At 40.3% G+C, this 26,903-nt stretch overlaps 1 protein-coding gene and 1 long non-coding RNA gene across 4 annotated transcripts in view; one reads left to right on the forward strand and one right to left on the reverse strand.

The window, feature by feature from the left end:
- The window catches only part of STAC (SH3 and cysteine rich domain), a 73,096-nt gene that overhangs the window by 16,791 nt on the left and 29,402 nt on the right, over positions 1-26,903 (forward strand). The window contains exons 1-2 of one of the 3 annotated variants that reach the window (XM_052696775.1): positions 1,588-1,668; positions 6,084-6,360. In XM_052696775.1, coding sequence (XP_052552735.1) covers positions 1,666-1,668; positions 6,084-6,360 — 280 coding nt within the window. In that variant the 5' untranslated portion in view covers positions 1,588-1,665. Of the gene's footprint in view, positions 1-1,587; positions 1,669-5,689; positions 5,804-6,083; positions 6,361-26,903 lie in introns of those variants that run through there. The other 2 variants (XM_052696776.1, XM_052696773.1) reach the window with 2 other exon arrangements.
- Positions 1,063-26,555, reverse strand: LOC128087336 (uncharacterized). Its single transcript, XR_008209794.1, has 3 exons — positions 25,576-26,555; positions 14,276-14,406; positions 1,063-2,463 (listed from the first exon to the last, which is right to left on the reverse strand). It is a non-coding gene; the product is annotated as an uncharacterized LOC128087336 (long non-coding RNA).

The raw sequence follows: 26,903 nt of genomic DNA on the forward strand, positions 1-26,903 counted from the left end.
AGCAATAACAAATGTATTTGTTCTAATGGCTTTGCAATCTCTCTGGGAAAAAAACACAGATATATTACGTAGCAGATTGTGCAGTGATGAGCATTCTCTGTTTGTCTGTAGTGAATTAAGAGGAATTAAAGGCTTCTAAGAAAGCTGTCTAGGGCAGCCGCAAATACATGATAGAGCTAGATTCTCAGACTGTATAAATTGGCAGCAATTGAAGTCAATCTAGCTAATTCAGTTTGTGCTATTGTACAGCAGTGTATTTGTACTATTTATTATTTAGAAAGGAGAAAATAGAAAAGGAATCAGCTTTGCTTACAAACTTTATCGTGGATACTTTGCCAAAAAACACACCAACCCCTTAAGTGTTTGAAATGTCCTTTTATCTTGTTAATTCTATGAGACATGGTATTTCTCTCATCAACAGATAACAAACACATTATTTATAAAACTGCATACTGGCTTCGGACATGTCATAACCTTATTTTGCTCACTGAAATGCCAAGGCATTGCATTTTTACATCGAAACTAGAGAAGAACACAACGATCCCACTCTCATCTGTGCTCAAAAATCACTTGCTTTTGTGTCCCTCAATTTTAAGAAGAAAACTGTGAGCCTCCATGCTCACAATAGCAGCATTTCTATTGGAGAAAGTTCCTTATTTGCTCTAATCAATGCAGCATGCTGAAGTCCAGCAATGCCTTCAGGCTGGCTGACACCCTGGTAACATGTAGTCCTTCAACAAATCCATTTAACATCTGAAGTATATTCCGGGGGTTGCTGGTACAAAATGAATGCTCTTTGGCCCAGAAAAATGGATTGCATTTGGTAGAATAGATTTCATTTGTCAACACTGTTGTTCTTTCCCTTTTTTGAAACACTTTTGGTTTGAGTCCCTTTTGGTAATGCACCTGATATGATCTCTAGTTAATCAGTGCAACAGTTCTGCACGTTGAAGTCCTTCATTTATAATAACACAGGAGTGAAATAATTTGGAAAGTTGTTTTAAAAAACCGAAAGAAGGAAGAAATAATTCCTTATAGAAGGTGGATGTTTATTTTACAGCACTTACAGTCTCCATAGCTAAACAAATGAGGTACATTGTATAAGAATTGCAGCAATCAAATTGTCCTAAGGGTTCATCCCAACACCATTAATGCCTCGTGTTACTTGTAATCCATCTAATGATGTTGCTAACTCTACTGTGAAGAAAGGGATAGAGAAGAGCAAGCAATCACTTTTTTTTGTTGTTTTTACTAGGACAGTAGCACAGCTGACATCTGAAAATGAGGGTTTTGTCATGTGGTCTGTCAGAAAGCACAGTGGATAAGCTTATTTCATTTGTTCTTTTCTTGTGGAAGATAAAGTTGAGTGTGGAAATTTATAAAAACAACCTTCTTGTTGGCCCTGTGCCATCCAGGAGCCTCTACTACTGCCAAGGATGGCTAGCAGTGGCTGAGCAGGGAGCAAGATTAAGCATGTTGGGAAGTAAATAACTCCCATCAGGATTGCTCTGAATGCCAAAGCTAATGGTCCAAGCAAACACAATATAATCAAATTGCTTGTCCTTCCAGTTAACTACCATTCACCTTGAGATCACTAAGGAGAGAGCTTATGAAAGAGGAGTGAAGCACTCAGGTGGAAGAAGCGGGGCTTTCTCTGAGCTTTGAATGGTAAGAAGCTGTGATGGAGAAGTTCTTCTAGAGAATTGGAGAAGAAACTTACCTTAGCATTTTAATTTGGTTTGGGAGTACAATTTCAAAGCAAACCTCTCAGTTGTGGAACAACTCACAGCCTCATTGAGTGCAGAGTGCTTCTCTTGGGGATTTGCTTGTGCTCCACGTACACACTTACTGCACAGAAGGGCTAATGGGCTGCTCTCTTTCAGAGTATTCTGTGATCTGAAATGTTTCCATGCTGTATGCATTTCAACACCCTCCATTTCACTCTGCTGATCTGCTCCTACTGAGCCACATTGTCTGCAGTTGTAGGCAGAGCCAGAGAGTCTTGGGAAAGAAGCTTCTAGACATCAGGGAAATGATTAGGAGCCCAAACAAATTATTCTTTGCAGAATACAATTGGAAATTTATATATTTATCTTTTCAATTGCAAAGTTAGTTACATAAAGCAGTTCAAACCTCTGATATCTTTCCAGCTTCCCCTCAAAGTTCTTAAACCAAAATCGTAGACAAGAGTTGTGTGCTTTCCACGTAAAATAAATCCACAGCAAGGGCAGGTGCAACTCCCATTGAAATCAATATCACTGGCAACAACACCACACTAGGAATGAATTTCAGTAGCTGTTCTTTTTCTGCCTGCTGCTTTCAGCCTGCAGCTGAAGAGCTGTAGTAAAGGGAATTCAGAAGAAGAGGAGGTGTTGATAAGCTGTAGTTCATCAGGGCTTCCTGATTCCTTGAAGCACGAACATTCAATAACTCTGAAGAAGATGGAGATTGTGTTGGATAATGCTGAAAAAAAAGGTTAATAAAGATCCAGGGTTTAGCTATTTCACTTATCTCTTCCTTGTCCACAAGTTTAATATATTGAGTTGTGTGACCGATAAAAAGCTTTTGACTAGAGACAAACTCTCTTCCCCATCTAATTCCAACCCACCAGAACATCTTGAATTTGATACCAAAGGTTTGCATTTCTGAAGGATTGGTATTGTGAAGCCTTGTGATCCTATCGTAATTCTAGAAAAGTTCTTGTGCTTGTGGGAATTTTAATTTGATCTTATTTATTTATTTATTTATTTATTTATTTATGCAAAAGCTTATTTGAAACCTTCCCTGCAGGACAGAAAATGTGAAAGGCCTAGGAGAATTATCTCCAGTGTGTTTCTTAGAGCCTTTTAGTGATTGGTTTAGGTCTTCGTTCAGTCCATGATTTTGTTTGTGATATTTCACTGGAGTTGGAGTAGGGTCAAACACAGAGCAATTACAGTCTTACATTTTTGCAAAGTTTGGTAGTGTTTTTGCCTATGTCGTAACCTTGGACTCAATTAATTCTGCAGAAGGAAATTAATCATACTAAAATTTGCATACTTCTCTCTCTATTGACAGAGCTGGTTCCAGTTGAATTCCAAGCTTCTCCCTTAGGAGTAGCATCACAAATACATTAAATCAGTTAATGGCAGATCAAAACCAAGCCTGTTATAAGCCAGTGTTTACATTTGAAATCATCCAGTTAAAGAGTGGGCCAGGCCATAGCACACTTCACAATGAGAATTCTCCATTTGAGTAACAGCGCGAATGCTCACCTTGAAAATGATTTTAACACAGGATAGTGCTCAGGATTATTAGCTCATGCAGAGATGCCTGCCAAGCCTGTAGATGTAATTTGGTCTAATTTTTCATGAATATCTGTGTTCTGTTCTCAACACTGAGGCTGTAGTTGTTGTATGCACAGCTGCACACTCACCTGAGTGCCTATGCATAGGTTTGGACATGCATGGCCTGGATGCTATACTACCCCCCTTTGGAAAACTACTGACTTTTCTGCCCAGGGGAAAAAAGGGTGCTGGAATATATCTAAACTGGCAAATGTCTGCAAGGTAGAATGCTATAAAGGTAGTAAAAGCAGAACTCCTTGAAACATACTGCATTGCTGAGCTTAAAAAACAGTTGATTCATGATACAACAAATACTGTATTGCACAGCTTACTCTTCTTTCTGTGGCAGAAGCAGTATTTTGAAATTTAATTAACTTCATGTGACACTATAGAAACGGATGGCAAATCAATAATGAATGCCATTTCAGTCACCCTGTGGTGGTGTAATTCTGTGTTTTTCTGCACTGATTAGGTCTGACTTTGGTGGGAAGCACTTCGGTAGCAAGGGAGCAAGTTATTACTGAGCTTCTGGCTGTCACTGGGAAGACGAAGTAGTTCAAGCACTTAGTAACCACAGTGCCAGTGACTTAACATCTAAGCAGGAGAGGAAGAATCTCACATTTTGTTGGTGCTGTTGTAAGGTGGTTTTCAGGCTCAGCAAGTCCTCTACTTATCCTTCAGCTGAATGATTTTCAGAAAACAGAAGTCACTTTTGCCTCAAAGTTGGCATTTATTGACTTACTTAACTACTCTTCTTTAGCCATTTCCCCACTGAGACTTTCTGACAAACTGGTGGGAATTTCTTTCCTTTACACCCAGGACTTCTCCTGTTGTGCCCAGAGAGAGATGTGGGACAAGCCCCTAGCTTTGATCCCCCTGGCTCTCAAATCCACTATGGAGAAGCAGCTCAGGGAGCAGAAGGTTTCTCTAGCAGGATGTGGGAAATCTTCCATGTAGCAAACGCAAACGCTGTTAATCAGATGTGATGGTTTTTGCCCGTTTATTGGGACTGGGGAGTTCGGTGTTGTGCAAAGTGGGGAGAGAGCTGGAGAACCTCCCTTCTTCAAGGGCAAGCTGCCTATGTGTGGAAGTGGTAGAGAGGTTTCCCTCAGGATGCCTGCAGGCTCTTATCCCATAGTGCAGTTATGGCTGCACTGCAAAGAGACTGGATGGATCAGAAAGAAGAACTGGGAAGAACAAGTACTCTGGGGCCACTATGTCAGTGTGACAGTCCTATGCTTTTTTGGGAAAGCATGTGAACTCTTCCCTTTAAATCAGTGTGAATTATGATTCCCAATCGTCACTGTTTCTAACATAAACAGCTTCTAATATAAACCATTCCTGCTGGTTTGCCACAGCCAGCCAATGAGGCATGGAAAACATCAGATGTTATATCACATTATATCCAGATAATTGCAGCAGAGATTGAAGTGATTCTGTGATGGCTGATTTATTGCTGAGGAGAAAGGTGGGATGGAGGTATTACACTTCAGAGACAGCAAAGAGAAAGTGGATAAAAGGTGGCTTTCCCAGGATGCTTTCCTTTTATCCTACTCATGGGTGAGTTGACAAAACTGCAAAATGATGTGGTTGATAATCTGATGCCTTCTGTGGGTCACCTCTGTGCCCTTCTCAGCCTTACATAAAACTCTTTGGGGGAAGGATGAGAGGAGCTCTGATAGGGTACAAGACACTTTGTGGGCAAAGAAACAGTATAAATTTGAGTTGATTATGTCTAATTCTGATACTTAATATTCTGGTGTATGGACCTGTCGAGTCACAGCCTGAAGCACTGATTGCTCACCTGAGGCGAGCACTGAGTCAGCCCTGGGAGCACAGGTGAAGGCGATTCAGCTGTGTGACCAAAGAGGTGGAGCTTGGCTGCACCTCTCCTAGACCCATTTAAGGGCTGACTGCCACAGAGGAAGGGTCTTTTCTGGAGATCCCTTCTCTGGGGAGTCTTTTCTGCGAACCTGGGTCTTTTGATACAGGTGAGCATTCCTTCCCTGTTTGTTTCTTCCCAATTTTCACCGCAGTAATCTTTCCAGAAGTAACATCTGGTGATGAATATACAATGCTCTTTATAAGGAATTATATGGCTGCTTGTTAATTAGTATGAATTAATTAATGCATTAGCTAGCAGTTGACTAGTTAACTATACTGTTATTGCTCCTCAACCTTTTAACCTTTTTAAAAAAAACTGAACAAGTATTCCTTCATCAAAACTGTGTGTAGTCTGTTTCTGCCAAATTCAAGGCGTTTAATTATATTGAATTTATTTACTGAATCCACTCTTCTTGTAATGCTATTTAACATCTGTTCCTGAAATAGCTTTAAAGGCTGCTGAAGGCTATGCAATGGCTCTAACTTTTCTTATGCTTGAATGCAAAGAATATATTCTCCAAGGGAGTGTGTGTGCAGCTCTCTACAGTATCTCCTGGTGGTCATACATGAAAGAAAAATAGCATTCCTTAGGGGTATGGAGTTTATTACCACATCAGAAAATATATGAAGAGTGGTTTATTTTCAAGTAGGGATCTGTTATTTATTTATTTTTTTTAATTTTGAAATTGCTAGTTAAATTTTAGAGTCAGTTTTATTTCTCAGGTGGCTCCAGGTTTGCTAATGGCTCCCAGGTGCCCAGGGGACAAGAAACTGTCTTTTGCTTACTTAGCAGCAGCAAATGCCAAAACCAAGAGCCTCACCTTGCTGTTGAAAAGAAAGAGGAACTAATTGTGATTGGCTTCTTTCTTGCAGCTGCAGAAACTTAAACGATCACTCTCCTTCAAGACCAAAAGCTTGCGGAGTAAAAGTGCAGACAATTTCTTCCAGAGGACTAACAGTGATGTGAAGCTGCAAGTGGACTTGATGCCGGAGGTGAGCACGAGCACAGGGCAGCTCCCCAGCTCAGAGAGCCAGGCGTCCTCACCCACCAGAACCCAGCAGCTGTCAGAAAACAACAAGGCTCACATCTTCCAGGAGCACATCTTCAAAAAGCCCACCTTCTGTGATGTCTGCAACCACATGATTGTTGGTAAGAAACAATTTTCAAACTCTCTGTGGGCATCCATGTTAGAATGTGCAGGATGACTTTCCGTAATTTGTGAGAGCCCAGATGTCCAACTGAGGGTTCTCATACAAAAAGGGTCTGCGTTTAAGTCACATCTGCTGTAAACGAACGTAGAATCTATATTCACTCATGGTTCTCTTTCCTTGGTGATGTGTGTAGTCATAAATAACAAGTGAGGGTTTCTACCAGCATTAAATTCTGTGCTCATTTAGGGTATATTGAGCACCAAGTGCAAGCCTTGTTATATATTATACTAGAAACTGCAGAAATTCATCTTGAAAATTTGTGTTTGGTATTCTTTCTCTTTTGTACAGCAATAATTCTAACTCTTGTTCTTAATGATTGCCCCAACCCTGCTGCCCCTCGTTTTCCATTAAATATGATGACAATGCCCAACTACCTCAGCTGACAGCTGAGCAAGAAGTAACATCTGCTGGGTGGTAGGCTCTGAGCCACTTGTGTGTGCATGTTGGCTGTTCAGAACATGTGCGTTGGCAGAGTAGGACAACTGAACAAATAAGAACTGAATTCATGCTGCAGGCTTTCTTGGGCTTGTTGATTTAGGTGTGTCTCTTCTAGCTGTCTCTGACAATCCAAAAACCTCGTACCTTTGAAGGATCTCTCTTCCTCATCTCTGAAAATGTCCATGTTAATATAAGTTACTGCCATGGACTAACTCTCTGACAGAAATAGAGGACAGAACTAATCATTTATTATTCTCTTGAGCTTCCAAAATGCAACTTCATGGTGAGCTCTGCTCATAAAGTATTTTTCAATACAGAGCAGAAGATCTAAAAAAAGGCATCCTTCACACAGCAGGTTATTTGTATGGGTAGAGATCAGGAAAGAAATGCTGGCAAGTGACTAGAGATGGACTACATGTGTGGTCACTGCTATGGGAAGCTGCAAGAGCTGCTGTTCAGTAACGCAGTCCTACAAATGCGTGTCTCTGCTGCTAGTTTAGTATGCACATGATCTGGCCTCATTGTTTATCATCTGGCCCCAGCACAGTAAGTGGCAGTGTACCAGTGTGAAAGTGAGTGACAACTTCCATGTTTTGGGGCAGCACATGGAATGAAATGCTGGTTTAGCTTTGTATAGGAGTAGAGCAAGTCTATGAGTGCAAACTATTGTCTGCAGTTTGTTTAGCTTACTGTAAGAAGCAATGCTCCTTGTTGTGGAACTGCTTTGCATGTGAAAGCTTGGTAAGCCCTTGAAAGATGCTGATAGGATTGTTTGACCTTTCTCAAAGAATGGTACCTTATTTTCCACACAAGGGTGCTTGGTGTCCCCCTGCTTGTTTGAGGAATTGTATTCTTTACATAAGGCAGCTGCCAGTCAGCAGAATGTTAAATCCAATGCAAGACAATCCTGCTTCTGTAAATAAAATAATCAAACACATGAGTCTTGGTTTTGTCCACCCCAGCTTTACTAAAGTCAGGGGAATAGGAGTTTTGATTTCATATATTTGTTTCTTCCATTTCAGGGGTAGAAAAAGTCAAAGGGAGAAAGATAAAAGCATCAATATCAGGGAAACTGTATAGTCCAGAGATTGAAGGGATGTCTGGAAGATAGGCAGACAAAACAGCTTCTTGTATGGAAGCAGGCTCAGAACTTGTCTCCTCCTATAATGTGAATGAATATTCTATCATAGCTCAGTTTCACAAGCGTATACTGCAAATACAAGTGCTTCTCATTTCTGGCAACTTCTCATGAAAATTGTATGGAGATTAATATGATCACAAATCTGCATGACTCAGCAAAACTGTTCCAAAACACTGCTGCATAAGACAGATTATTACTGGCAGCAAATTTTGCAGAGAGCAACTCCAGTTCATAAACATCTGTGCCTTGCTAGGTTCTCTATGTCCTGCCTGAGGTAGGAAAGTCCTGAAGCATATCTACTAAGATTCAAAACATCAGCTTTAACCCCACCAATTTTCTGAATTTTTCCTTTTCTTTTGTATCATTTGAGGGCTTCCATTTGCTGTTCCCTGTCTTAGCCTCTTAATTAGGCAATGAAGCTTTTAGTAATTGCTGAAGAAGCTAATGCAACCTACTTTGGCTGGTGGCAGGCTGAGTCAGGTGAATTTCTCTGATCTCCTGTAGCGTATCTTTGCTTGAAGGTACAGTGGAGAAGAAAAGATGTTAAGAATGTTACCTCATAATGCATTTGAGTCAAATGCCCTTATTTTCATAGACAGAAGTCTACTTCCATTGTGTTCTATCTTTGATCCTTACTACAGTCATGCTTGGCTTTTCTGTACTATATTTTAAGCAGCATGGGAGACTTGGGTGTAGCTGTTTGTAGCTCAGTTAATCCACGTGATTTGCGCAACTGCTGGTCATGGGGTTGGTGAAACAAAACAGGCAACTCTTCAGGAAATTATGTCAAGCCTGCTCCCTCAAGCAGACAGGAGAAAAAAAAGTAATTTCTGTGCAGGAACCCTGTATTTATGCTTGCAACATGGAGTCTATTCGTTCCCTCTATTTGCATTTTTCAAGGGCAGTGACATTTGAGAGTAATGTGTCTCCGGCTTTAAATTCCTTATTGATGAGAGTAAAGGCAAAGGCTACATGCGTGTTTTGAAGGCTGGGGGAAAGTGTCCAGGAAAATCCCAGCTTGACTTTAGATGGTTTCAGTTTTGCCACCAAGAATGATTCCAGGTTCACCTTAAATGGTTCTCCAATTCACAAACTGAGCAGCTCTGTTTGGGGCAGCATGATGAACTGTGCATGGCACGAGCATGCAGCACGCACTTTGGACTCGCTAGCATGGCAGAGCCTGTCTGTAGCTTCAACAAGAGCAGGACGTTTGGCACAGAGACAGCAGGATCCCCGTGCTGCCCTTTTCAGTGACAGCAAAATTAAAATGTGTGAAATGTTATCTACCTACAAAAAATACGCACATCATCCCTCCTTGGTTGTTAAGACACCAGGAGCTGAATTTTGCCACTGGAACACAGCACGTGTTCCTGTTTGTTCCTTGGACAGAAGTACAGTCGTAAGGTAAAGGGCAAATCTATGGAATAGGTTTAAGCACTCAAAGGAAGGTGTTTACTAGGATGACTGTAATGCAAATTTGCTCATAAACTCTGGTTCATTCTCAAAAGAAAAAGCAATATTAATTAATATTAACACTGTGCTTTTTACCTTACATTAAAGACAGGAGTGGCTGTGTTTCTTCTAACTATACTAGGCTGTGCCTTAAGTTCCACCTCTCTAAGGAGAAGAAAAAATTGCCACAGAAGCAGTAATTTGCTGCCTAATACAGTATGTGAGATAACTTTGGATCCAAAGCAATACTATGATGTGTATGGAACATCCATTTGTTAATGGGGCCTTCCACTACTGTGAGATACCATGATACCATCTCCAGTTCTAATACTGAAGTCAGTAGTAATACTTCACGTGATTTCAGAGCAACTCAATAATTTGTTGGAATACATGTTCACTTCTGTCACTCACTCTTACACCGCTTTGTATTCCCCCACTTCTGCCACTGTGAGCTCCAGGCACTGGTAGGGTTAGGACTGAGGATTCAGCTCCATGATAGGTTATGTATTTTCTTAAGTATGTCTGCTTAAGAACATCCTCTCACAGCATGACTTGTAGAAATTGATAGAGTTGCTGTTCTTGCTCCTAATTTTCCTATTATTACTGTTCTTTTACGATTCTAATATCTAACTCCAACAAGGGAAAAATCTCGAAGCCAAAGTATCTCATGCAATGTATCAGTAGGTCATTATTTAGAAGATGCTGGTTTGTTTATTTCCTATCACTGAAAAGAAAATGAGGCAGATTTGGAGATGTTTTGGCTTGGTGTTATCTGCAGTGTTCTGTGTTCAGCAAGAATGTGGTAAGCTTTGGCAAGTAAAAGGAGGCAAAGCTGTCTGACATCAACAGAGACAGAAACTCTTAATGTTTGCATCAGATGAGAAGCTTAAACTATGCAGATCAGAAGGCAGTTCTTGTTTGCTCTTATTCAGTCTCTGGTGTGTCATCAGTCATTTCTGTGGTACTTTGCTCTATAAGAAGTCATGATGTCAGTACTCTGCTCTGGTGTATTAAAAAAAAAATCTCCATCTGTAGACTTCTCACCATTCTACTCATTTGCAGTTTGTTTCCTGTGCTGACTCATATGGAAAATTTTTTATTTTCCACACATTCCAAGCATATTACACATAATTAATATGCTTCCATCTAAGTCAAATATAAGTAGTGTAGCAAAAAAAGTAAGCCACTTTGCTTTCAAAAATAGCTGACTTGAAAGTTGATCCTTTTAAAACTGTGTTTTGAGGGAATTCCTGCTTGTTTATAAGCATCCTTGTGTGTCTCTGTGTTTCAGAAGTGTACTTAGCAGGTTCATTCTGTGTTTGATCTTGTCACTGACACACATTTCTGACCTTATTCACTTCACTTATTTTACTGGGGTATCTTTGTCTGGAAAGACATGGTGGATGACCACAAAGATTCAGAATGACCAAATGAAACTGGTCTGCAATGTCCAGCAATGGTTAAAAACGTGTCTTTTTAGATTGTGCCACTGACACCTTGCCCTTAAACATTTTCTAGTATTTATACTAGGAGCAGTAACAGGACTACAGATAAATGCAGGGACAATGTTTTCATTAAAAGTAGGCAATAGGCAATAATATAGGCAATATTTTTTGGGTAAGTGTTTGTTTTTCACAGACTGTGTGCTGCCATGATTGTCCACATATAGACATAATACAGAGATTAAACTTAGTCTGAAACTTCAAGAGAGCAAGTTGAACCTGTGACTTAGATACATGCATTTATAGTTCATCTTGGGACAGATGAGTTTCTTATTTAGAAGATCACTTGCAGATTCTCTAGACTACTGCAGTCCCTTTACATGTAAATTCATCTACCTTCACTCTCAGGAAGCTAACTCAGTTCCAGACAGAGCAACAAAAAGATAAAAACCAATAATAACTCCCTGCCACACTTCCAGTCTGCTAATTAGTGCACTTCAATGGTGAAATTATGCTGTATCTTCAGTTCTGATTCACTTCTGCCACTGTCTGTTCTGGCTTAGCCAGGGTATTTGGAGTTCCAACCGACCATCCAAGTGCAATGAATAATTCCTTCTGGACACATCTTTAAAATAAATCCTTTATTTCATTGTGCTGCTGCAGCTTTTGGAACCTTCAACCTTTTTCTCCCTTCAAAGCATCATCAGCACTGCTAAATTGGCCCCAGCTTTTCAAATGCAGGAATGAAGGAAAGAAAGACTTCTGCATTGCAACTTCCTGACTTACTGTTTCAAGAAGATATTCTGGTTTCACCAAAACCTGCCTGTAAAGGTAGATAAGGATGCAATAAAAAGCCACAGGCCGATCGTGACTGCTTGACATCTACGCAGGGTATGTTGTTCAAGGCTCGCAGTTTAGAGGATTCCCTTAGAGCTTTTTGGTGTTTTTTTTTTGGTTTTTTTTTTTTCCCTCTGAAGGTTTTCTTTCAGGTGAAAGGAAAAAAAAAGTATTGGTTTTCATCCTACCTTTCCTTTCTCCCAGTCCCTCTTACCATCTCTCGATCATAGATGACCAAGGCAGTAGGTGTATATTGTCACCACCATACAGGAGATGCCCATGGATCAGTTTGTAACCACCTCCCCAAGTGGGCTTACGTGGTCACAGCTGAGCCTTCCTGAATGCATTTTCCAGATGATTATAGTGGAGTGTAACATTGTCTGTATTATTTATTATTGATACAAGCGGGCAGCAGGTTTCCCTATGGAAAGGAGTTTTCAAAGCATCTGAGACACAGAATCAGCAAATCAAAGGGTTAGAAAGGACCTCTGGAGATACCATCTAGTCCAACCTCCCTCCAAAATCTGGTTCCCTGGAATTCAATGACTTTTAATTTTGATTGTGAGGGAAAGGGGCAGTTGTGTAGCCTTGTCAATGACTGGTACTGGGTGCCGACCTATCTAAATGGATGAAAAGACAAGGATTTCTATCTTCCCTTCTGTAAAGATAGTCCTCGATTTAGGAGACTTAGATTCTCACTCCAATTGATTCTGAATAGTTCTGGCCACCAAAACCTTCTTCTGAGAATCAGTGGGTAAATGAAAATTACTTCAATCCCCTCTGACCTTCTGGGCAAGAGTTTAGGAGAAATGTGTGCATTTTTTGTTTTTTTTTTTTTAATGTAGGAAAAAAGATGATGCAAAATAATGATTTTAATTTATTTATTAGCTTGACATTGAGCCTGCCTTCTCCACTGACAACTTTCTTAACTCAGTAATGCTTCCCAGGAGGAACCTTATAACAAGTGCTAAGCAAAACTCTGCTGAGATTAGAGATTAAGTGTTACACAAATCAATTTATGCAGCACATGGTCAACTACGTTACTCAAACATAGACAATGACATCTGGACTCTAAAACTTTCAGAAAGTGGACAGTTTGTACATCAAAAATACTGAAGATGTGGATGAAGAGAGGGAAAGAGAGTAGATGCGTACAAGGTATATGTACTATAGATGTGCTCTGTGGATACCTCTCCCATTTTTTTCTAAACATGATGAGAAATATCCTATCCACGCGGGCTCGTATTTGTGAAGTAGCTACAGAGGGCTAAACGTTATCCATCTGTTAAATTAATATTTTTCTTTGGTAATAAATAGTTAATCTTACTTTAAAGCAAATATTGAAAGGCAAGTATTTAGTCTGTTTATCCTCTGGGAGGGCTTCCTCCTCTGAGATGAGGCAAGAATGTTAACACTAAATTGGATAATCAGGAACTGCTTAGTTGAGAAAAGAGGGTGGAAGTATATTTTAAATTCTAATTTGTCCTTGAACATCATTAAGCGTGTTTCACATTTGTTACTACGTAATTTTCAAGCTCACTGTAGTTTTTGAAAAATTGCTATTAATGTGAATTTGCAGTTAATGCTTAGTGAAAAGAGATGTTATGAGGGCTGCTCTGAAAGTAATGCTTCCTTTTTTATGCTGACCCACAACATCAGAGGCAAATGCTGGTGGTATGGCAGTAGAGGTTGAACCTTCCCACCCACATTCCATTACATTTTGTTGCCATGTAACAGATGGCAGCAGAGGGGCAGTCTGACCAAATGGCATCTGACATGGAAGTTTGTATGAAACAGGCGTGTCACTGAATTCCTCCATGTGGAATTAATTGCACCCGCTGATATCAATTGACACTTGCTGAATGTTTATGGAGGCCAAAGAGTGCAGTGAGGCAGTGGGTGCTGTATTTCAGCAGTGGTGACAGAAAGACACACCATGTTCTGGATGGCCATGCGCAGCTGTCACACAAAGTGTCAGCACATTTGTATGAACTGACAGCTTACAATCAGGGAACTGTGTACAGAGCTGAATATCAGCTTCAGTGTGTAGGAAATGATGGTGGCAATGTTTGAATATTGTGAAGTCTGCACCAGGTGGGTCCCATGGATGCTCACACAGGAACAGAAAACACTGTGCAAGTTTGTCAGGACCTACTGGACAAACACTAAAGGCTGAAGGTGATAGTTTCCTGGATTGTGTCATTTCTGGTGATGAGACATGGTGTGACCATTATAGTCCAGAGCCAAAACAGCAGTCCATGGAGTGATGGCATGTGAATTCCTACATCTAAGAAAATGGTCAGGATGCAGTCCATACAGATCAAGTGATGTGCACTGTCTGTTGGGAAAGGGAAGGAGTGATCCTTCTAGATTTCCTCAACTCAGACTGTTACATTGTGAGACTGACCAACCTGAAGCTTCCAGAGTTAGGCCAGAGAAGAAGGCAACCTCTCACTTGCCATGCAATAACACCAGGACCCATACCAGTTTGAAGATGAAAGTGCAGAGGCCAGATCCTGGATGGACTGTGCTACCATACCTACCATATGTTGGTGCCTTCTGACTTCATCTGTTCAAGCTGATGAAAGATGGACCACATGTCTTCATAGCAGCTGTGAAACAGCTCCACTCACAGAGATTTTTATGGGTGCAGCATGCAGGCTCTTGTCCATCACTGGGGAAGATGTATAGTTAGTGGTGCTGACAATGCTGAAAGACAGTTTTGTAGCTGAGATTGTGCTCTTCATATCTATTGTAGTTTCTTTGGAAAGAAATAGGAGGCATTACTTTTGGAGCAACTTATATAAATATGTTGACCAGCATTTACTTCCTAATTAGATGGAAAACAGTAAACATTTCCAGTACGTATCCAATCTATATTTCAAAGTGATATTAACCTACACGATTTTGACAAGACTATATTGAGAAAAGCCAACATAGCTGAAGTAATGCTTTTCTTATGTTCTTTTACTGTCTTTGTGACTGCTCAGTAATGTCTGTTGCTCCTGAGATCAGACCTAGAGAAGAACATTATGGTAAACTTGAGTTTTTATGGGGATGAGAAAGAATGTAAAACACCTTTAAGTCCTGCTATGTATTTTTTGAGCTCATATGAGAGATCAGATATATTCAGATAAGCAAATTAAATGCATCTTTGAAGCCAGCCTTCTAGTGAAATATATCTATATTATTTTTATAGCCTTTTTCTACCAGAGAATCACTGATATGTGGAGAATAAATTGGCACATAGCTGACAAAAGCATTATCAGGAAGGAAACTCATTAGAAACTTCACCATGCAGAGTGTTGCAAAAGCCATAAAATGAGGCAAGCGGTAGAAATGCCTTTGTAAGAAATAGAATATTGCTATTATATAGAGTAAAATCCCTGCCCACTCTTGCCTGTTACTTTTCTTTGACTTCAAAGGATGTCTCGGAGAGCAATGATTCTCATGGCTCATATAGAGCACTGATAGCTGAGAATTACCACTTTTGCCAGCTTCCTTCTGTTTTTGTAACATGAATGCAAGGAACAGAAGTTCAAAGAATTATCTACTCCAAGCTGCATTCACTTTAATTTTCCAATTTATTTGCAGTCTAACTTTTTTCCTCTTTGATGTGAGTACAATAGACAGCATATTTTGAAGCATGTTGCATACGTATGGATTACCTCGTCTTTTAATTCAGGAGATGAGCTCTGAAGCGAGATCACAGAATCACAGAATTGCTCAGGTTGGAAAAGACCTAAAAGATCATCAAGTCCAACAACAACCCAACCACACTGCCCCAACTGTATTGTGACTTCATTGTAATTTCCTTTGTAACATGTGATGTATGATCTTGAGAATCCTGAAGTACTTTCACAGAATCACAGAACTGTAGGGGTTGGAAGGGACCTCCAGAGATCATCGAGTCCAACCCCCCTGCCCTACTTTGTTTAGACCATGGCATTACTTCCTGCGTAATGAAAGAGAGGGAAGGAAAAAGAAAGTGTCCATCATCCTCCTTCCAAAACAATTCCACTTTCCTAGCCAAGAGAGGAAATAAGGTATGGCTGCTATAACCTTTAAGTTACTGTGAACTAAACTATTACAGTCAGTATTTCCCTGCTACGCTTTCTCAGCATTCACATTAATGAGTGTTGGGATTATTGGTGTGGGAATGTGTACTTGCAGTGCTAATACAGCCTGTTTTACAAGCTGCACCTCTCAAAAGTGTAGCAAGCTCTTATATCCCATGATTATCTGAGTTACATGGAAGTTTCCAGACATACTCTGTAGTTCTCTGTCTTTTTCTGAAACAGAGAGACAAAGTGGGGGGGACAAAAGTGATGCGTGGCCTTCCTTTGTAAGCACGAACTCAGCATACTGGCATCGTGAAGGGCTCATCTGCACGTCTGTTTACAGCTGCTTACTGAGCTATCTGTCTCTCAGTGTCTGTTAGAGCTAACAAATATAGAAAATTTATACCAAAAATCTGTTTTGATAAACTTTGTCTTTCAATGCAGCTGAGCATGTAAGTCCATTTTTGTATTTGTAATCTCTGGATGGGACAACCTCTGACTATAACAAATCTCACATGTCACCAAGAGTGGGAACAAGGATGGTTTCTTTTGAAGAGCAGCGGATGAGCGATGACCTCTGATGAGCAGTTGTTTTCCAAGATAAGCTGAAGGAACACTGTAGCAGGCCTGCAGGGCATTGAACTCTTTGTTAGCTGAAACAGTTTTTCTGAAGAGAGCAGAAAATTCATCTCTTGGGGACATTTCTTACAGATGCACTTCAAAGTGCCCTATCTGTAAAATTTAGGCTGTTTCTAAACCAAAGAAATGGAAATAATGCTGACCTCTTATCGCAAGGCAGTATAAATGCCAACATAGATCTGGATACTGGGTTTTACTGAAGAACCAGTGATGTTACAACCTTTATCCTGCTTACTATTTCCCTCCCTCCCTGCATCCTTCCCACACCCACAATGTTTTACTCCCTAGATCTTCATCTCCCTCCCCTGCAGTCAGGTCACTGTTGGCTCAGGAAGTTTGGGCTGAAAGATGTTCCTGTAGTGATACTGCCCACACTGAATGATCTAGGACCAAGATCCCTGGACATCTTACAGCATTGATCTCCACGTCTTCCTGTGCAACCTACTCATCAAACTACTTTAGCAGTGAGTTGGACTAGAAGATCTCGAGTTCCCTTCCAACCCCTATGATTACATTATTCTGTGGTCGTCTCCAGGATGTTTTCTTTACTTTGGATGTTGACCTTGTTATTTTTGAGAGCGTCTCTTTATGCTCATCTTTTGGCAGCAGCTCTTTTGGAAGAAAAAAAAAAAAAAAAAAAGCCAGCAGTTTCTCCAGTCCAAGTAGCATATATGCAGAAAGAAGCACAATCCACTATTAACCTTTTAACTGAGATGCCCCCCACATGTCTTTTTATTAATTGGAAAAATTTGGTTGTGCCACTTGGCTTTAGTCTGTGTTGCCATGATTTTCAAGCAGCCCATACTGGTAGAAGCTTGCAAGTAACAAGCTTTAGAGTTCACGAGTTCACTTTTGGATGCTTAGTCATGTTCATATGCAGTTATCTGTTCCCTGATGGTGTTCACTATTTCAGCTATGTTTTCCTCATGACAGTTCCTAAATCTGAATGTATGTATTGACTCAATTGCCCATTAGTGAGATCTAGATATTTGCTGGTGCCTTCTGACATAAAGATCTTCTGCCACCATCCCTCCAGAAAGTTTGTGACTTCTGAGCCTTCCCAACAAACAGCACTGGATATCATTTTGCTAAAAGCAAAGTTGCCTGCTGGAATTTATTGCATTTTTTTTTTACAGGTCATGTTGTTCTGCAGGCCAGTCGGTTGTAGCTACACTGTGTTGTTATCCTTGTCGTTTTCAATATCTCTGATAGTGGTACCGTAACAATTACAGTCAGTAATTGTTAATTAATTAATTAATTGTTAATTAATTAATTCAGACTTTCAGATAACAAATAAAGTCATGGAAAAACATTAAAAAAACCATAACAAAACATAAGTGCTGGTGCAAGTTGCATGTGTAAATGAGGGAAGTCGTGACCTGGATGGGTTTGGCTTCTTCCTGCTTGCGTCTAGGCTGAATTCAGATAATGCAAATCATTGTTAACCACAGAGAGTTTAAATGATGCCTTGGAGCTATTCCTGTTGATGGGTAAAATGTTAGCAGTTTGGCATTTTTGGTTTAAAATTTTAAATATGTAGCAATATTGTAAAGTTCCAACGAAATGTTCATATTTCTTTGTGATTCCTAGATAGATCCCAGCACAGATAACGCTCTTTTTGCTTTACTGAGCTGCAAGAGCTTATTCATGATCATTTGGCGGATGTTTTCCTTGTTCTTTTAAATAATAACTGATACCACATAGAGGTGCACTTGTGAGTGTGCTTTAAGCCAGAACTGCTATGAGTCAGGGACTAAATTTGGTCTCAGGTCATAACAGTGAAGGCTGCAAGAGCCTCTCTGAGCAGATGACAGAAGTATTCAGAAGTGTTTTTCTATCCAGCTTACGTCAATGTCACTGAAATGAGTAGAATTTCTCTTGAAAATTGTCAGTTTAAGCAAAAGTTTGTTTCAAAAAAAGATTTTTCCAAGCATTTGCACGTGAGTTGAAAGGTTTCATTTGAATGTTTCTCCACGTTTAGCATTTCATGTTTTTGCTTATGGAAATGCTGTGAGAAAGGAACTGAAACAACTCATTATGAAATGTGATTGTAAAATTCTACGAAGAAGCAGCACATTGTGACTAACTGCAAAAATAACTTCCATACGAAACTGGTACAGCTGCCCAGTTACCCATGGTGTGCCCTCAGTCATCTCTAGCCTTGCCATATCCTGCTGTTACCTCCACCTGCAGCCTCTGACAAGGTCTTCCCCAGCTACATGTGCATCCAAGGGCATAAATGGCTCCGGAGCAGGAGCCTGTTTGTGGCCACATCCTGTCTATGCAATGAGTGTTGGGCAGAGGAGAGCACAATTATCCTGTCTCTATGCTTTCCATCTCCATTGCCAGTTGAAATGGGGAAAAGAGGGTGGAAGGGAAAGGAATTCTGTCTGTGGCAAGCTGCACATCAGTGTTTTATGTGTGAGGCCCTTTGCTGCAAATGTTGCCAGTCTGTTTGCACTAATGAAGAACAGGAACAATGACAAGAGGTTGCGCTGATGAGAGAGCTGCAGGATGAAAGAGCCAAAGCCCTCGGTAAGATTGAAAGAGCAGAAGGCCAGAGAGCAGTTGGCTGTTTACATATCAGGTTTTTTTAACTAAACCTTTTATAGTCAGATTGCCCTAATCTTCTGGCACACAGCAGCCTCTCATTTCAAGCCTATTGATGATGGTGCTCTGTAAGCAACAAGCAATGTTAAAAATCCATTAGTAGAGCAGAGAGGATATTAAATTCCTTTGCTGAGGGCAGGCTGTTCTTTTATTCTATAACTCTTCTCCCACATTTCCAGCAAGTCCAGAGCTACTCTCTTCATTTTGCAGTGCAGTCTTTGTTCAGATATCGGCTTTCTACTTTCCAACTTCTCTCTTTCAAGGGCACAAAACCCTTAAAACATCACAATTTCAGCATCTCTAAGTGGCCCTAAAATACGCGAATCCTTTTTCAAAGCGTTTTAAAACAGAAAGAAAAAAGTTGTAACTGGATTTCATTTCAGCATATGTAAGAACACAGGTACAAATAACTTAAGCTTGCCAATGTGAAAGTCCTGTTTGAAATCTTTCATCGTCCTCACGTCAGGAAGAGTTACTGACCACCACATTATACTTGCTAATATTACTGAGACTAAGATCAGCCACTGATCTCTGATAGTCTTTCTTTGAGGCGCTATGCCAGGCTTAATTTCTTCCTGTTGCCTTGTCCTGCTCAGCTCTGGTACAGTCATCATGGTGCAGTTTAGTATCAACCCTCATTGACAAGTCCATGCCTATCACCTCTGAACTATTTTCTTTTTCAGCCAAACAACCCAGTGCAAAAATCCACAAACACAGGTTTGAGATTGCTGGCAATAGTCTATAAAGTAGTTGTTATTGAGATATCACTGTCAGTTTGTTTAGAGAGAAGAACGCTACAGACAATTTATGTTTGGGTTTTAGAGGACTGCGTTTTTTTTCTTCTGATAATGCAGTTAGCTGTTAGTTTATTTATCATGATGTCCCTGCATCTTAACTAACATTTAGATGATCAAAAACATGAGAAAATATTTTAAGAAATACGGAGGTGGATATTTCCTTTCAGGGGCAGACATTTATAGCTAAGCTGCGGAATATGTGAAAAGTGCATTGCAAATAGAAACTCTCACAGCCAAATTTTTCAGTACAGGGCAGTGGATTTTGTCCTTTTCTTATCACTATACACTAAGAATGAGAATCTCTTTGGGACCAAAAGACCAAAGGGAAAGTCTATTTCCCTTGTAAGTAAATCTCATTGTTCCTTTACCAAAGAATAAGAAGGCTTGCAGCATTGGAAATTCTTTGTCAAGGAATTACAAAGTTGACTTGCAAGAGGAATAAAGGCATTTTCTCTTCCAGATATGTATGCTTTAAAACCATGAAGTTAGAAGAACTTTACTTTAGCAGGCATATTTTTCTGTTCTGGAACAGCCCCTGGAGAAAAACCTGCCTACTACTGCCTCAGATTCTTTTCCTCAGCACATTGTTTCTAAAGAAAACTATGTCACTGGGAAGTCAGTTCTAATTTTATGTGCTGCTTTGTAGCCTGCCTACATATGAGACAACTTTCTGTGCTATTTAAACATTGGATATTGTTACAGGGAAATTGGGTGGGGTGGGCATTCAAACAGGCCCATACTGCTCACTGGCATATAGTCTAAAATTTGTTAATTGGACAGAACAGGTACTGTGGTTGGATATCAGGTTCTACTCTACAAACAAATGTCTTCTCCTCCCACCAATTCAGTTTAGACTGACACAAGTTGGACTCATGACAAAGGGATGCTCATACCAACCAGATGAGATGTCAGGTCCAGACCTGGCAGCTTGGATGCAAATGGAGGGATTCCCTTTATAGATCCTATGTGTTTTTAGATCTGCCTGTACATTGTACCCATCCCTGAGGAACTACAGGTTTAACCTACTTGCAGCTCTTTACATTTTGAACTGGGAAATCTGACTGTAAAAAAGATACCAACGAGGAGGTAGAATCTTTGAAGTCAATCCCATGTTCTCGTTACTCATGAAAAATTGCCTAAATAAGATTTTTGCCTGCTCTTCTGTATGTACTTTGAACTCTTTCATCTAACTTGTCAAGCATGGAGAGCTTTTGCTGCAGTGTTGAAATGAGTGTAGGCCACCTAGTCAGGTCAAAAGAGAAGCTTACTTGTGAAGTGTAATTTCTTCTCCTTGAAAAGGAAAACATCCTATTGAATTGTTGAAATGGAAATGCCAAGAGCTGCTGTAATCCATTTATCTGTAGGCGATCTAAAAAAAATACACAGCAGACTGCAAACTGATTATTTCCTTTCCTTATCCCTTTTTTCAATAATCCATTTGGTCAAGGGCTTAGCAGTAGAAAGCACAATGGGGCAATTTGTAATAGTACTGGTAATTTTCTGTAATGTGAATATTTGTGTGTCAGTCAACAATATACAGCTCCAATGACTATCAGTGGTGAGCATCTGGGATGTCTGGGAAGCATGGGGTTGGGCTCCAGTCTGTAGGCCAGCTGGGAATTTGCATGTCTGCTCTCTCTGCACTGTCAGCTGGGAGAATCAAGATTAATTTTAAGGGATGGGTATCCTGTTCAGAAAATGCCATTCTTGTCATCTGTTCTGCCCACAGCTCTCATACTCTGAGGCCGTGCAAAGGAGGAAGGTGAGCAGCAGCCAGCTCAGAGGACAGGAAGTAGCCAAAGATGAATTTGTAAAGATAATCTCCATCCTTTCAGCAACAGGGCTGTTATGCAAAAACAATTAATTGAAAAAATGAATTAGAGAGAAGGAAGGGAGGTTGGACCAAGGCTGAGATGGATACAAACGCACCAGTGCCATTGCAGGGACTTCTCTTTCTCCTTCTAAGGTGACATCCCAAACCTCTCACTGTTATAGTACTGGCCCAGCTTGCCTAAAATCCTCCATCTCCCAGAAATTCTGGCACAGAGACAGCTTTCCAGTGACAATTCCAAATGTGCTTTGGGAGAAAGGGGCAACGCACTCATTATTTTTATCAGCCTCCCACAGCAGAAGTTGAAGTTCTGTGGAAAATATGTAATTTTAAATGTGTTTATTTATGCAAGCTTTAAATCAAAACCATTTCTGACTGGCATGTTCGTCTCAGCTGGAACAACAACAAATATTCATTGGGTTGCAGTTGGATTAGCTGATTAGCTGGAGATGACAGTCCATGCCTTTGCCCTTCTTTCTGATAGAGACCTGAATATTTTTACCCTTTCTTTTTTTTTTTTTTTTCTTTTTAAATTTAGCCCAAGTGCCTAATATAGATATCTTTATACACTCAGCATAATGTCATGCTGTTACCAGCATTTGCGGTTTCCTTTCAGATTTCTTTAGGCTGCAAAGATCATTCTCACTCACTAGCTATTAATCTTATGCTGAGTCTTTAAACAACAGGCAAAAAGCACCAGCCAGCAGTGTTGTGGCCATAGCTGTGCTGGCCAAGAGGATGATAAAGGTGCCCTTTTTGCAAGCTTGTGACTAATATAATTCTCATTTGCATTCCTTGAGATAAATGCCACTCTCCTGAAAGGCAGTGTACTTTCTAAACTGCTTTTATTGGAGAGACAGGCATAAAGCCTTGAAATCAAATTCTGCCCCTTCTGTCTCATCTGTTTCTCTCTGCCTTCAAATTCTTCCATTCACCTGAGTTAAAGTGTTCTGATCCCATTAAGGCTTCCTCCAAAAAAAGCTTAGATTTATGAAAGTGATGTCGTGTGTCCTTTGGGTAATATTCAGGGTCAGATTATCAGAACAGTTCAAGACTGAATTTTCCATGCCTGTTCTGAAAAGCCTAGCCACTGGTTTAGATATTCAAATGGGAGCTGACCCAGTCGTAGAGTATTTCTAGCAAGGTGTTATTAAATATGGCCTGCTTCTCAAAACAGTGTGTCCTTTTAGTACTGGGAGTCTGGATGTATTAGTTGGTATCTGAAGAAAATGAGTGTGACAGAACCTCATTTGTAAGTCTAAGAGCTACTCAAGTGTCCTGACATGAAATTTCTTCATTTTCTTCCAAGCGAAACGTGGTTTCTTTTGACAGTTTTGGCTTTTTCATTTGCAAAACAATACCAGATTTTACTGACTATGAGAAAATGAATAAATGCTTTAATAAACAGAATACAAAACACATGCACGTGTGCTTTCTTCCTATAAGTATTTCATGACTTTGTCGTCTACTAAGTTTACATGCAGTAGGAATCTGCTGAACATGATCCAGTATTTTCCCATTCTAAAGCCCAGTTTTAACAGTTTGCAATTATTTAGGCCAAATATGCCCATCAGTGACGCCTCTGATGATTTTACCGTTGATTCATCAAATGGGGTCCATGCTATTTGAGTTTTGGCAAATGTGTTCATATCACAAGGCGTAAAGAGACAAAAATAGTGAGCCCACAGGTAAGCCTGTGACGTTACTAATCATCTGCTGTTTGGAAATAGTGCAAATATGATACTCCAGAGGTGATGAAAGCAAACGCATACAGACCAATGAAGGAGTGTTGAATAGAGCTGGCCACTCATTGAACACTGACTGCTGTGTTCACTGAAGGTAATAATGTGCCTTGAATAAAAAAAATCTCACATTCCAAGACTGCAAAAAAAAAAAAGAGTAAGCAGAACTTTTGTTCTAATGTGCTCAACCTGTAATAATTTGATTAAGTAACCATAATAAGGGCCTTTGGAGAAATGAATGGAGATAATTATATTTTAAAGGTAATGATAAAGAGTCCATCAAAGCTATTAATCTCCTCCTCCTTTGAAAGAATACTGGAGCAAACTGAAGCTAGTGTGCTCAAAGTTTAGCATAATTGCTAAGCCTTCAGCTCCTGTATTTCTGATCCATCACAAATGGAAATGACTGGCACATTCCATGTGGATAAAGGCATTTCACTGAGTACTTTATACTAGTAGCTTCCTGCTATGCTGTTAAATTAGCATAGAGAAATATCTGCTAGTGGGAATAAATGGCGGGCTGCAGTCAGGTTGCCAGCTACTTAGGGACAGGAAGCAGAGAGCAATACGGCCAACAGAAGCCCCAGAGGAGAGTGTTTTAGTGTCCCAGGCTTCACAGGAGTAGTGTCACATCCAGACACCGCTATGACCATCTGAATTCTCTCTGATCCCCACATTTCAGTCTGCAAAGAGATTAACCCAGTGGGAATAAGCAGACCACGGAGTGGTTTTTAACTTCACACACACCCTGTTACCTTCTGGGAGGACAAGTGGAACTGCCCAAGTTCCCCTCAAATAGTCTGCCCCAGTGAATCATTATTGTTATTAACATCATTATTATCATTTTTTTACTTTTAGTCATTAATACCACTTAGATTTTTTTTTATTTAAATTATACCTAGAACAAATCCCTCACTTTCACGAGGGATTTTTCATGCTCTCTGGAGGAATGTATTTGCCAGTAGGGTTTCAAGACATTGCTATCTCCTGTGCCACCTCTTTAGGCTAATGAAAAACACCTCTCTTATTTTGGCATGACTGTCAACATGCTTACCTAGCACCACATAACTTGTTTACAACACCCATGTTCTACCTGCTTTTTCCTCATTTCAAACTACAGAGATGCCTACAAAAAACAAGCCCATTCAAGCGACTGCAGAGCCTTGCATGCAAAACCTAACTGCAGTATAAATCCTGGCCTCATTCACACCTATGCAACACATATATCGGTCCTTCTCTGCACTGTGAGCTGTGGCTCCACCTCAGTTCTGAATCTCAGCATCCAGGGGGCAGATACATTGTCAATATGCAGTTATCTAACCTCTGGCATGCTTTTGAAACAGCTTAGCTATAATCCTCCGAGGAGGTTTGAGTTAGTGTGGTGAAGATCAGAAACTGGAGAAGGAAGAGTTATCCTGAGGGAAAATTAAAATATTTCCCATATAAATGTCCTTTTCAGAGCTTGAGGTATGATGGGTAAGTAAATATGGAATTAACTCTTCTTCTTTAAGCCTTTTGGTTATTCCTCAGAGGGAGGGAGGGAGACACATGCAAATTACTTCCAAGCTGCTTATTCCCACAGTAAACCAAGTATTTAGAAGTGACAATGAATTGATGATTGAAGCTTTTGATGGTTAAAGGCAGTTTCATTTTGATTTTAAAATCTTTCTTGTAGACTGAAACGTGTGACTGAATTCTCTCTTTGAAGCAACTGTTTACCTACCTGTAGGCTGAAATATAATACTACATTTTTTGTAGTTTATTGTATAAGACGGACAGTAGCTCATTCTTACATGACCACAGATTCCTCTTCCAAAATGTTGTTTTTTTTTTTAAATAGCACATTCTGTGTGCATTTTGTGCATCAGTTGGATGTGCTGCTACATCATCGAATGTGTCTCTCCTGTGATCACACAGTAATGACACATAAAGACCAATATCCAGCTTGTAACATATTAATGTGGGCAGAATAGCGTAATAGAGCTGGCAGAAAGGACTGTGGCACTGATTGCCCCTTCAGCTGAATCTCAGGAGCAGCATGTAAAGCAAGGTAAGAGCTATGCATCACAGATCAGCCTAAGACAATTAGACTCAGTGTAAACATTGATTTTGAGTACCTGTTATATGCAAAATATGATGGCATTTTGCTTTTTTCATTCTTACCTGTAGCTCTAATAGGACAATGTGGAGGAAGTCCTGTTTTCTCATAGCTCTCTGTGTTTGCCATAGACCATCAGAAAGGGTGATACAGCATTTCATTCTCAGCAACACAAGCACAAAGCCACAGAAGTCAATATTTGTTTGAGCATCTGTTATTGAAAAGAAAGTGTAACAGGAAGAAAAATTGTCAGAGCACAGTAATCCAAGTGCAACCACTGAGGGGGGAAAGAAAATAAAAACCAACAGGGCTATATTGCAGTAAATCTGGAAAGAGAGCCCAGGGTGAAGCTAACTGCACATTAACCAAGCAGTGAGGCATTATGTGTTGACTCAGCCAAGAGGGGTCATGCAGTCTGCACCCAGGGGCCCTTGGAGTGCACCCCAAAATGCCAAGCCTCATTCACTGCTCAGCTCTTAAGCAGTCTCAGCCGGAAAGCAGTGACTTTGCTGATTACCTGACCTGCAAACAGCATGCAAGTGATACATACATCCAAGCCTGTCTCAGCGCAGCCACCGTCAGCTCTTGCAGCCTGCCTCCACCTGACTTGGAAGTGGCCACTTCAGGGACCTCTTCCCCTGAAAGTGGTCTCAATAAGGCTCATTTTCTGGCACCAACTTGATACATCTTACCCTGGAGTGCTTCTTTTAGAAGCAGCATTTCGCTGAATTCAGTCAGCAACGTGTACATGATGTTAACTACTCAAATAATCAAGATCTACATGAGTACTTTCAGATGTGGGATTTTCTGACTCCTCTGACTAATATTCCTATCACGTCTGACTAATGAGGGCCAGTTTAAAATGTCAAGAGGTTTTTTTGTTTTTATTTTTACTACCTTGTTTCTTATTCAGTCGATGGCAATGAACTGACATGCTGTTTACTCACCCCATTTAATACAGTCCTGTGGCAAAAGAAAAAGAGTTGCTGCAGCTTAACTGCTATTACGTAGTTCAGGAAGTCTTATGGGTGTGTGAATAAGAGTGACTGTTTCTTCCTGGAAGACAGACTATACTGTGTTATTTCAGAGTAGGTCCACAGTGAGCGTAATTCAGAGCTACTGTTCTCCAGTACTGGGAGAAGTCTTCTGCTTCTGCATGGCAGTATTTCTGCCGAAGCTCCCTGCCGTGTCACCAGATTTTTCCATTGCCAGTGAAGGAGAATGAAATCAGGTTTATGTCATCCTTGCTGCCCAGCTCACAGATGTGCAAGGAGCAATTCCTGCACGCCACTGGACACTGATCTGAAGAAGCAACAGTGGCAGTCCCTTGGGTACATCAATAGGCAACGCTAAGGAAGCTGGCTCAGCATCCTCACACTATCACACAACAGAG

This window comes from Tympanuchus pallidicinctus, unplaced genomic scaffold (assembly GCF_026119805.1).
Source record: "Tympanuchus pallidicinctus isolate F22 unplaced genomic scaffold, pur_lepc_1.0 scaffold3, whole genome shotgun sequence".
NCBI lineage: Eukaryota > Metazoa > Chordata > Aves > Galliformes > Phasianidae > Tympanuchus > Tympanuchus pallidicinctus.